General features: G+C 37.5%; 2 protein-coding genes across 2 annotated transcripts in view; one reads left to right on the top strand and one right to left on the bottom strand.

The window, feature by feature from the left end:
* The window catches only part of si:dkey-175m17.7 (uncharacterized), a 39966-nt gene extending 30569 nt beyond the window's left edge, over positions 1-9397 (top strand). Inside the window, exons 5-6 of the mRNA XM_004076687.4 lie at positions 4943-5042; positions 8327-9397. Coding sequence (XP_004076735.2) covers positions 4943-5042; positions 8327-8455 — 229 coding nt within the window. The 3' untranslated portion in view covers positions 8456-9397. The remainder of the gene's footprint in view (positions 1-4942; positions 5043-8326) is intronic.
* A 60-nt stretch (positions 9398-9457) lies between these two features.
* Positions 9458-11716, bottom strand: banf1 (barrier to autointegration nuclear assembly factor 1). The gene is made up of 3 exons (XM_020709019.3): positions 11575-11716; positions 10691-10818; positions 9458-10513 (listed from the first exon to the last, which is right to left on the bottom strand). The coding sequence occupies exons 2-3, from the start codon at positions 10814-10816 to the stop codon at positions 10367-10369; spliced, it is 273 nt and encodes a 90-aa protein (XP_020564678.1). The 5' UTR covers positions 10817-10818; positions 11575-11716; the 3' UTR covers positions 9458-10366.
* Positions 11717-12742: the final 1026 nt, after the last annotated feature.

Here is a 12742-nt window from a genome sequence, read left to right as displayed (position 1 = left end):
CCGATGCCGTTGTCATTTTTTTTTTTTTTTAAATTGTACAAATTGTAAAAACAGCAACAACTGCAACAAAAGTAAATGAATCAATGAGTAAAAGTGAAAAAAAAATCTAACACACAAAAGTCTAACACACAAAAAAGCCTTCATCTTATATTTCTTCGAAGTTATGATAATATGAACTCTGTGGGCTATTCATTTAAGTAGCATAGCCATTAGCATGTTGGCTTTTTTAAAGCTTATTTAAGGATAAGTTTGGGCATTTTAGCTTTACAAATAAAAACGTGATAAAGATAATTGTTTTTTTGTTTTTTACTTTGGATAAAAGTTTATACATAAAACTTTAAATATTAGCATTTAAGGGTTAACAGTTGAAAATGCCAAGACTTTTTTTTACCTCACAGGAAAGTTTCACTTTGAGTGAAAGCTCAAAGTGAAAACTTCTTTTAACATTTCTATGCTATTTGTAAAAGACATATTTATTTAAGAATTGAATTGATTTTGCTTTTTTACTATATGGGATTCTTACAGTGGGATCTAAGTATTTATAAATGTATTTGATTCATGAATTATACAAACTGACGATTAAAAAAACAATTCAGACAAAATGATGATTCCACTTCCAAAAATGTAGGAAAAATTGAAGACTTATTTTTTTGTAAAATATTTCTGGGAATGCTTTTCTGCTTAAATCTTGTTTGTGTGTGTGTGTGTGTGTGTGTGTGTGTTTAAAACAATCTTGTATTGTGTTGTAACGTTTTCATCTTAAGAATTAAGAAAATAATTAAATTTAAAAATAAATTGCATGAAAAAATAATTTGAAAAAAACATTCTTTTTAAAGTTTTTTAAATTTTAAAGGAAGATGCAAATGTCTTTCTATCTCAAAAAGCAGCAAAAAATATACATTTTTGATTAGTTGAGGTGACCTGAGTAGTTAGTTTTGAATTTTTTTGATGATCACTCCCACTCTTAATGAAGTGTATGTTTGGAAAGTTTCGAGCTGTTGGACTACTGTTGAAAAAAAAGAACAATCCCAATCAATGGTTCAGATACCTCTGCTTTGCTCATCCTGACTATTACATAATCCTGGATTCGCAGCAAAGTGATGCTGTGCTCGAGGGGAAGATTGATCTGAGGGAGAGGAAGGTTAAGCAATCTCAACATCTGTCTGCAGTTGCAACTAGAATTCACTGATTTTGCTGACTAGTCATTTTATTTCATTTGTTTTTTATAGAGGAATCTAGATCATAAATCCTCCTATTATATTACCAACATGTTTCTGATTTTAAACCTCTACTCTACATATTTATATATACATATACATATTTATAAAATGAACTGTCCGCACTGGCCTGACCAAAAATAGCAACACGTATTTTAAACTCCTCTTGTCGATATGCTGGATGCATTTTGCTTTTCAATATTAACACTTATTTGTTATTTGAGCCTGAAACCCAGCTGCTCTGTCAGCCATTGAGTCCCATCGGGAAATCAATGACCCAAATGGCTTGAAACAAAACTCTTTCATCCTACAACATTTCAATATTTATTGACATTGACCACAAGCCTCGGCACTGCTCTAGTTCATATGAAACAGTTTGACATCTTTCAAGTGATAATTCAAATTTTATTTTTAAACATATTAAATGTATGGTTTCTCCACTTTAATGTTCCCAGACTCGTCTGTCCCCGTGTGCCGAGGTAGTGTAATTATCTTCAGCTTAATTAAAATCTAATTAGGTTTGGAGAAAAATGCAAGGAAATGTAATTAACTATACCTTTATAAATATAATTGTCAGTGGAAATTTAAATGTATTTGTTCTGATAAAATAAAATACTGTGTGACTAATCTGTGCCTTTTTTATTGATCTGATGCATTACACAACTTGCAGCAAAAAATAAGAGATTTGCGAAGAAGCCTGGAGTGTTTTTATGCAACCTGTTTCTGTGGACCTGCAACAATTTTACTGGAAATGAAGCAAAAAGCCTGTATAGTTTTATCTCCAACTGCTATAAAATCTGATGGGTTTTTTTTTTTATGCACAGCATCAAGGCTAATCTGTCAGCAACATCCAGCAGAGGGAGTCCTTAACATGCATCAGGTCTTCTTCTCCTTTGAAGGGAATTCATAGTAAGAATATTAATATTCTGTAAAGTTGGCTTCCTCCCACTCACTTTCAAGCAAACAATTAAATAATTTTGACAAATGTCACATTGAATGGATTCAATGTGACATGTAATGTGGGTATAAATGCAAATATGTCTATTTATGACTCCACTTGTGTGGAAATGTATGTATGTATGGCATCCTTGACATTTATATAAGGATGTATATGAGTGAATGAACCATCTTTCCCTTTTGATCTTTTCGTTTTCTAAGAAACTCCCAATTTATCATCCAGAGATTATATATCTGTGTATCAGGGGAATGGAGCCCGTGACTTCAGAGCCACATGTAGCTCTTTGACCCGTCTATAGCAGCTCTGGTTAAAAAAAAAAAAGAAAATGGTTTACATTTTGAAAAGTAAAAAAATAGAAAAATTAAGTGATTTAAAATATGCTAAACTCATTAACAAAACGTTGAACATCAGTAAAACATGTGTCATAACTTAAACAAAAACATTAACAGATTTTTGAGCGCCGTTTACTACAAAAAATCAACTGGAGGTTACTGACCACAACCAGAATTAGGGTGTGCTGGATTATAAAGCGGATTTTTTTAGATGTTTAATTAATTTAAAGAGATGAAGTGCACTTTATGATTAGAAAAATATTTTTTTAAAATGGCCCTTTATTGCTGCATTGAGATGATGGAATGTGACACAGGGCGTTTTTTATTTTGAAAGAAATTCATAAGAACCTCTGCTATCAAAAGTTATTAACTATTTCATATTTTGGACAAAAAGGCTATGTTCTTTATATAATTATGTTTTAATCTTGCACCAAAAAAAGCCATAGTTCTATAATAATAATAAAAAGGAACAATTGCAACAATTACATAAACACAAATCAGTGTCTTATTTTTCTCAACGGTAAAGTAAGAGTGTGGTTTTTACTGGGTTGTCAGTGAGAAATCAACCTGAATGGCTATTTCAGTGGGATTTTTTTTCCCCGATTGCTTGACATAAATCAATTTTCAAACCTGTGATCCCAGAAAGCCCTCAAACATGTTGCAGATCACTAAGAGTTTTTATTTATGTATATTTTTGTATCATTTTCTAACATTTCTAAACTGTTTCTGTCTACTTAGTTCTACAGTTTATAAATGTTATCGTTTCTGTTAAACTTCCAGGAAAAAATGACTTAATACTTAACGGTATTTTTTGTGATTAAGAAATACGGAAAGCAAGTTGGACAAACTGCTAAAACGCGAAGCCTCCGTTAGAGCAGCAAAACGCCATTCAAGCCGAGAGAGGGTTAGCTTAGCATGTGTGGCGTCGCGTTATCGTTTCTCGTGTTGTTTCGGAGCTATCTTTTGCCTTTATAAATACTACCGTGTTTGGTCGTATTTTAGCGAATCCGTCACTAAACTGAAAAAATAAAAATCATTTTAACGCAGCGTCGAAAGTTACAGAAGCAGCTAAGCAACATGTCTGAGCTGCCTTTTCCTCCATAGGGTGTTTGGTCGGACAGCATCACCGAGGCCGCTGCTCAATCAATATAAAATGACTTTTCATGTATCTGCCACTTTTATATTCACAGAATTAGATTAATAATTTATAGAATTTAACATTTAAAGTGAGGCTTACATCTCAACATTATGAGAGGGATGTAAAGCTCTAAGTCAGGGCTGCAGCAGTCCCCATAGCAACAGAGGAGAGGATGTATATCTCAGCCACCCCATAATCCAAACCCATGGTGCTCATTTCCTTACATCTAAATAACCTTTCAGCCTTGAACATGTAACCTGCCCAAGTATTCTGGTTTATGTCAGAGGTTGAAACCTGAAACAGTCTAATTGACCCCAATTTCCCAAATCCAGATATGGTACATCCCATCCACATGGGGGAACCGTCTCTCCCTCCCTTCAACTGGCAGATACCATTTGCTGTCAAAGGGGTGATCCCATCCATCCACCACAAATCTAGTGCTCATTGTGGTAGAATTTCAGTGCACTGGACTGTACAGAACAGGGTACCATCCAGGCTGTCTGTGAGGGGTGGGGTCCAGCTGCTGATACCACCAAACACAAGCTCAGAGAGGGACGCGGCGAGGTGGAAAAAGACGGGGAAAGAGTGAAGAGGGGGGAAGACAGCACCTGAAGAGGAATCTAATACGGGTAAGGAGAAAAGGGGGTGGATGGATGGGGAGAGACGGAGGAAGACAATGAGGAAAGGTCCAGAATGAAATAGATTTGCTTTTCTGCTCTGCTTTCTTCCCCCTCTTCTTCTCTATCTTGATAGTTTACCGGAATAATTTCAGTTTGTGACAGATTGGTTTACTGATTACATCATGTGAATATTGAGTCATGGTTCCATGAATGTCTGGATGGCTGCAGTGGTTCAGTATAAAAGAGAGATTTCTGTTGCTTTTCGAGCTCATGGTGGGCCCTGCTGAATAGAACCGGCCCTATTTCTTTCGTTTATCCAGAAAAATGCACAGCATGTTTCCACACGTTACATAAAATGATTAGGTCTCTGCTGACACATATTCATTCTTTATTACTAGAGACTAAAATTCAAGCTCGCTTTGCAGGTTTAGTGGAAATAAGCACCTAAATAAAATAGTCTGATGAGCTTTTGACAGACGTGTTGTTTTATGTTTTATTGTACTCGTCATTTTATATTTTTGGGGGTTTTATTAGCGAAAAAAATGAATTTTCCTCCTACAAATCTAGAAATGTTGGCTAAACCATTAGATCGATTTTTTTTTTTTTTTTAAAGAGGCATGGATTTGAAAAGCATGCGTGTCCTTCATGATGGTGATTGCTGATGTCTTTGTGGCCAGGATGAAAGGAGACACCCCAGTGAACAGCACCATGAGTGTGGGCCAAGCCAGGAAGCTGGTGGAGCAGCTGAAGATCGAGGCCAGTTTCTGCAGGATAAAAGTAAGGCGAGCTGAACGTCTCGAACAAAAGTCCCTTTTTTATGTGTAAACTTAGCCTTTTCATTCAGTTCCATCTTCAATGGAAACATTTCCAGATGGTCTTGGTTTGATTTTGTCCTTGAATGGTATCACCTCACATTATTCTTTGCCTGAGCAAAACCCTCAAATGTTCTGATCACACCCTGACTTATTAACATGCATTTTCTCAGAGAGCTTGAATATTTCAAAAATGTTTTAGTGTTGGAGACTTCTGGTGCTACTCCAATTAGATAATTAACTCAAAACTCCTGTAAATGTGTTCCGGCTCTTTAATTAGTCCGTTGCTGTGCATCAGTGGGTCACACCGCCATGAGGAAGACTGCAGACTGCAGAAAATGATCTCAGACATTCTGTGCAATGAGGGTAAATGGTTTGTGTTAAGAAAGCTGGTTGTTCACAGATCTGTCGTCGAGCACATGAATGGAAAGCGGAAGGAAAATGTGCTGAAGCAGCATAAATTCAAGCAGCTTTGAGATGTAAGAACTTGGAGATTTACAAGAACTTGGACCTCATCAGTTGCATCCTTTGTGTCGATCCACTTTTGAAGTAGATGATTTCAGAAACCTTTTAGGTGGGTTAAAGACGTCATTTTAGATTTGTTTTGAAAAGTTTCTTATGGTAAGATGTGACATTTTTTCAGTCTGTGGTGGTTAAAGTAGCCAGGTCATCTGCTGGTGTTGAAGGCATCTATGAAAACAGCCTGGGCTTCTATCTGAGCCACAGAGTTTTGGTTATATTTTGCAATTTTGGGTTTAATGACAGCCCTGGAGATTCCACAGTGGTCAAATTTGGCTGTTGTTTTTTTTATTCTATTTTATTTTATTGACTGCTGTTAATTACTGCTACCAAAATTCACAAAGAAAAAAAATGTATTTAAAAGTCTATAAGAAATTGTTCTTGGGTTCTTCAGGGTTTTGCCAAAAAAAAAAGAAAAACCCTGATAATATTGATGGAATCAATCAATATCTACAGCAGATGAATAATTGAAGTATGTTTTCCTGTTTCAAACTAATTTATAGATTTTAAATGTTGGATGATTTAGTCATTTATTTTTATTCTGAACCCACTTAAACTACAACATCTAACAATGACCTTAAAGATGACTCCTGACCTCACACGTGATGTGTTAATACAGAAACTTTAAGATTTCCTCACAAGGTGATAACACCCTTCTGTTGATTCAAAACCGCTCACAATGTTCGCTGGATTAACCCCTCCATGCCTGACTTTATTTCCAGTTACATAAAAAAATTCTTCCTTTTTTTTCATGGAAAGTGATGCTAAATTAACTCTTGTGCTATCTTAGATGTCCCCACCCTTACATTGACGTGTTCTCCCTACCATGACAAAGGTGGATAAAGGTGGAACGATTTCATGTAATCCATGGACACCAGTGAGGTTCACATATCATTGAAGAAAAAAAGTTCAGAGCACTGTGTGGTGGGTCTAGATGACCCAACTTGTGCCTAGGATAGCACAAGGGTTAAGTGGAGTCCTGGAATTGTGTCGCGAATTAGCGTCATTCGGCATGAACATTTGAAATCAACAAAAGTAATAATTAGTTAAATACATTTTTTTAATAACTAGAAAAGACTGAAAATGAGGTCACACTGAGGTGTGTCCTCCAATCACAGGGATCTTCCATCCTGTGATCAGTGTGTTTATTTAGAGGCTGTTTGCTGACATGCTGTGTTGAACATGGAGCACAGGAACAGGAGAAGAGAGTTTCCTATGAAGATTAGAAAGGAACTCCAGATGAACGGGTTGAAGGTAAAAATGATGAGAGCCTCTCTCTGCAATTTGACGTTTCCATGACAACAGCTGCACAGTTTATTCAGAAGGTCTACAGGACTGAACCTCTGTGGACTGATGACAACTAAAGAGAGGAGTGATGCTAACGGCTATCAAAGACATGCAGATCACACTAACAAAAGTGGTTTTTGAGCCAAAGTGAACTTCATGGGAGAAACCAAACCATGAAGAAAAAGGAGAAAAACTGAACAGATCCAGAGCTTCAGGGAAAATGTGCTTCACACAGATGAAACAAAACTTTTTTTTAATTTAGCCTGGTGTTCAAAGATGCTTCAGCTGTATTTATGTTTCAGCTTTCTGCTGATATCAGGATATTTACCCTTTATTGTCATGAAGACAAAAACGCTTCAGTTTGGAATTTGGACAGCAGGAACACACCTCATGATTAAGAGAATGGTTGACTAAATTTTGTTTTTTTAAAAACACAATGTGTTCAACCAATTTAAGCTGAAATCATAAACAATTTGAAAAATTTTACAACTATTCGAGTTCACTTAAGTGTGTGAAGCTACTAGGAGGAGAGGTGGAGAAGGTGGAGGACTTGAAATACTTACAGGTGGGGTCAACAGTCCAGACAAACAGTGAGGAAAAGAGGTGAAGAGGTGTGTAGAAGCAGGTTGGAACAGGTGGAGGAAGGATTCAGGTGTGATGTGTGACCAAAGAGTGTCAGCAAGAATGAAAGGAAAGGTGTGGAAGACTGTGGTGAAAGCAGCCATGTTGTTGGATGAGAGACAGGAGGCAGAGCTGGAGGAAGTAGAGATGAAGACGCTGAGCTACGATCAGGAATAAGTCCATCAGAGGAACAGATCATGGTAGATGGAGCTAAATGGAGGGAAGCAGGTGGAGATGGTTGGACACATAGGGAGGATGTGGGTAAATGGATGCTGAGGTTGGAGCTACCAGGAAGGAGGTTGATGGATGTAATGAGGGTGGTTGGTGGGAATGAGGACAAGGATGAAGATGGGGTTAGAAAGAGGTGGAGGATTTCATGTGGTGCCCCTTAAATGAGCAACCAAAAGACAGAAAATACATATTCTTGTATTGTTAATACTTCACTTATGCAAACATTTTTTTTCCCTCTGTAATTTCATTTAGTTTCTAATAATCACACAAGCACAAAAAAACTTGTTAGACAGTTTGAATTTAGGGTTATAAAAACATTTTTGTTTCTGTTTTAAGACAAATTAGCTACAGGTTAAGGCAACAGAGTAAAACTTTGGGACTGAATTACCCAGATGTTTTTCAAATATTAACATAGTGACTTTTTTATTATTTATATTTTGATTTTTTAACATTGGCTTTTCTCGACACCACTTTGCTCTCAGCTATAAGATCTTTTTTATTTTGACCTATCATAACAAAATTGTCCCTGATATATGAAGCTCAAAGACATGGCTGGATCTCATGAACAAGCATCGACTGTCTCCCCCGTAGGTGTCAAAGGCGGCGGCCGACCTGATGGCGTACTGCGACGCCCACGCCTGCGACGACCCCTTGATCACGCCCGTGCCCACCTCAGAGAACCCCTTCAGGGAGAAGAAGTTCTTCTGCGCTCTGCTTTGAGACACATCAGGGATTGTTGGGATTAAGAGTACAGCTGTACAGTATGTACTATGTATGTACAGTGTGTACATGTACTTCCAATCGAGATAAGACATCAATGTACTATAGTAACCTTGCATTAAAGCTGCCGATGTACAGTACACGACATACATCGTCTTGAGCTGTGAACACTTAGATGAAAGAGAACAAAAACTTTAAGAACCTTCAAATTTGACTAAATTGAAAATGCATATTGGGGATTAAACGGCTTTTGTCTCATTTTCCAGGATCATAGTTATTCCAGCAGTAATAAGATACTTCATGTTTCCATAGGAGGTCCGTGAGTGACAGAGGTGCTACACAGTTCAGCTGCTGACAGGTCAGGAAGTCTGGCTCTCATAAAAACACCCAAACAAGTCAGATCTGATCAATGAGAGGCACAATTAAGGTCATTTAATGTGAAAAATAAGGGGTATTTTTTGTATTTTTTCTGTGATTGTCACTGCATTTCATATTTTCTGTTTCCTATACATAGAGGATTGGCTGATTTCTTTCAGGGTTTGATTAAGACGTCTGCTTTTTGCTCACTTTCTTTACTTGTGTGGAGGTAGACGTGTGTGCGTTCAGGTGCTACAGGTTAAGCAAAAAGCACCCAACCACTGTTAAAAATAAGAATTCAGATTTTATAGTTCAAGCACACGGTAACCCATTCCTTACATGATTAGCCGTCTGTTGAGTGGCTTATTTTCTCATTTCCCTTCAGAGTTTGAGCTATTTTACAGGCTGTGTTAGAGTTAACTGTTCAGATGTGAGATTTCTCCAATTCTATTACCTTTCATTCAGATGAATAAGGACGTGTATGTGGACTCATGACTCTGTTAACCCTCGTCCTGGACTGTTTAAGACATAAAACCATGTACCCTGCAGACATCATAGAAGCAGAAAGAGTAAAAACCTGCCACCCAAGGGTGTCCCGCCTCCTGTGTCACTTCATTCCATTAAGACAAAAAGTCAAATCACACGAAAGGACACAAACTCGCTTTTTATTGTTTCATAATAAAAGCAATATAAAAGCATTTCCTGTTAAATGACAGAACAGTCGTTTGAACTCAGCTGGTTTGCTGACATGAATGAAAGATTGTTTAACAGCTATTTAAAAATGAATCGACCTTAAGCGATCACACCAGCACACATTAAGGCCACTCTTGTTTAAAAGACAACTTCAGCAATAAATAAAGACAGTCTGAGATGGCCTCGAGCGTTTAGGGGTTTTGCACCGGCACTCCCCGTTTGCTTCAGGGTCAAACGAAGTTAGAAGCCAATCAGACTGAGGTTTCCTTTAACAGCTGCTTTCAACTCACTCCAGCTTTAGCTTGTATGACTTAGCGGCTACATTTTCAAACAACAAAATCCCTTCACACAGGAAAAACAAAACGTGTTATTTACAGTACAGAGAACAGGTTTGAACTCAAATCCTCTGACGACCTTTACTGTCGATCGAGTATCTCCACCCAAACGAGTGTTTTCCTAAAAACATTCAAACAGATCTTGAAAGCCCATTTCAGTGATTTAGCATCAGGCGAGCACACCGCGATAAAAGCTCTACCTTGAACAGAACAATCCGAGGCGAGATAAAACTGAAAGTGAAAAGGTTAGCAAGTCAAACAAGTGTAATTACATTATTGAGGCTACACATTTAAATCTACGGTCACAGTCGTGCTTGTGATTGCAATTGAACTTTGATTGCAAAATTCATAGGTTACGTGGGAAATGCAAGAATTGGCAGCCAGGAGACCAAATGACTATTTAGAGTGTAAATCAAGACGCTCAAAGAGTGTATTCAGTGCCAGATCTCACAGATGAATTACGTCCAAATCACCGATAAGCTGTACATTTTGGAACTCAAGGGTGGGAAAACAGAAGACTGAAGGTTTATAGGAAGGCGTCACACCATTCTTTGAGGCAGCCATAGCAGTCACCCTGCTGCTTGGCATTTGCACCGCAGGTGTCTTTCAGCCAGTCCCGGAAGAGCTCCTCGTCTTTCTTTAGCACCAGAAACTGGCCGAGGACGACGTACGCCTGCGGAGGAGAGCACACGGAAAATGACTTCCAGTCAGTTCGGCTTAGACCCAAAAAAAGTGCTGCCCCCAAACCCTGCAGATGATTGTGCAACAGCCACAGGAATCCTGCTGGTACTCGGTACTGGGAGTACATTAGCCAACAGAGCGCTTCAGGTGTGAAAAGGGAGAAAAATACCTTATCAAAGCCTTTTTCCTCCAGTCTTTTGCCCAGAACTTCTCCGATTCCTGCTAGAGCCATCACCGGTTTCTCCCCCATGGGCTCAGCCACAAAGTCTTTGTGTTTTTGGGATGTTGACGACATGGCTGTGAAAGATAATTTTAAAAAGACGCTATATTAGTTTAGGGCGTTATTTTGGTTAAGATATTGAATTATAAGAAATTTAGATCTATTTTAAATATCCATAAAAATCAGAATGATGAGATGGCTTCAGTGAATAGCGATCGCTTATGATTTTTAATAGTTTCCCGTCTCAGCAGATAGATCGTAGCTTAGCTAACCAAAGGTTGGGTGCAATAACCGTCACCGTGTCCTCCTAATGCAATTCTGGTATTAAAAATTAGAAACTTAATTTGAAAATACTGATTGGTATCACATGAACGAAATAAAAGAGACTAAAGAGCATAAACAAGTGCCTGTGGTTCTGCTAGAACGTTTGATCTTTGTTTAACCGAACGGAGTCAGATAACTGAACCCCAGCCCCGCCCCTCCGTACCCCGTGTTGAATTGCGCGCCAGACGAGTCCAAGCTAACGGGTTTAGCAACAAACATCTGAACTGCAAAAGCTCAAAAATACATTATTTCAACTTCATTTATTTATCGTACACTGAGCCTATTATATTTTCAAATTATTGTTCACCTTTACTAAACCTCTTAGAGAGAGAATGTTTAAAATTAGCGCTTAAGAGTGACCTGTGGCCGGGGATTTGAGGCGCTTATGCTAGCCTAATGTAGCTCTGTATCGACATTGCAAACATTCCAGCTTCTTATTGCTTATTGTAATTCAAAACTTAGACATAAGAGAATATTTAAAAGAACAAAAAGGCTTAATGCGATCCTACCGTTCGCTGCCCGGTCACAACTATACGGATAAAGTGGATGAAAACCCGTAGCTCTGAGACTTTCTGTTTCAAGCTAAGCACCGGTGACCACAATGCAACGCGGGTGCGTCATCACGTAAAAGTGGGCGTTGCACGTTCTGCGAGGGGAGGAGAAGTTAAAAGCATGAATGGAGAAGCTTTATTTAAAAAAAAATGTATTAAATAAAAAAATAAATAAACGGAAAACTTTGGAAATATATACATTAGAAAATGAGAAGCCTTGTGTGACAATGTGTTACGGACAATCATGACTTCATTGATGCTTTTTTGTTTTGTTTTGTTTTTCTTTAATTCTTTTATATTTGTGTGACTAATGAATACATAATTAATGTGTCAAAATGTACAAATAAAATACAGTGAAGTTGAGGGTGGGAATGAATAAGATAAAAAATATTTTTGAATAAAAATATGATCTAAAATAGAATCAAGTATTAGTACAAGAATTACTCAGAATGAAATTCTTAAAGTTAAAATAAGAGATCATGAAACTTTTGGTACAGCAATGTCTATAGTAATTAAAGGTCAGTAACACTGCAGAATGCTAATATATTAGCAAAAGAAATTACTATTTTTAAAAAGTACTCAAAATTGTTTTGGCACTTTAAAGACCCACTCAATGAAATAGGTGTTTTTGGAGTTTTTAACGTGTTTTTGGAGCATTTTTCTGGTGATGCAGGACGTATATAAAAGAATAAAGATTTAAACTGTGTTTACTTATTTATATAAATCATGCAAGAGCAGACAAAAAAAAAAGGTGTTTGAAAAAGCTCTCTTCAGTGACGCAGAAACTAAAATGGCTGTGGTCTCCCTGCTCCACTCTATTCTGATACATCCTCTTACAGACAAATAGATCCATGAACGTCTTTGCTTTCCTTGTCTGAACTGGAATCTGGATCTAAACTGTTCAGCTGGACAGCTCTGATACTGCTCTCCATTTTTGTTGCCAATCTTAATTAGGGGCTGTAAGTTAGAAGCAGAGCTTGCAAATGAAGGGATGAGGGGATTTCAACAGAGGGTCACATTAGCATCAACTCAGAGGTGAATTTCTAATTAATCAATTTGAAAATGACGTCATGTGTGTACCTTTTCTGTCTTTCCCTCAGTGGAAACATTTGTCTTTTGATTTCAG

This window comes from Oryzias latipes, chromosome 14, assembly GCF_053564925.1.
Source record: "Oryzias latipes strain Hd-rR chromosome 14, Olatipes_Hd-rR_3.1".
Classification (NCBI taxonomy): domain Eukaryota; kingdom Metazoa; phylum Chordata; class Actinopteri; order Beloniformes; family Adrianichthyidae; genus Oryzias; species Oryzias latipes.
Note: the sequence above shows the minus strand (reverse complement) of the source record. Positions and strands in the feature narration are given on the sequence as shown.

Coding starts and splice junctions, on each gene's coding strand:
- banf1 (XM_020709019.3), bottom strand. CDS start 10,816: ATGTCGTCAACATCCCAAAAACACAAAGACTTTGTGGCTGAGCCCATG. Junction 10,514..10,690: donor AGGAAAAAGGCTTTGATAAG/GTATTTTTCTCC, acceptor TCTCCTCCGCAG/GCGTACGTCGTCCTCGGCCA.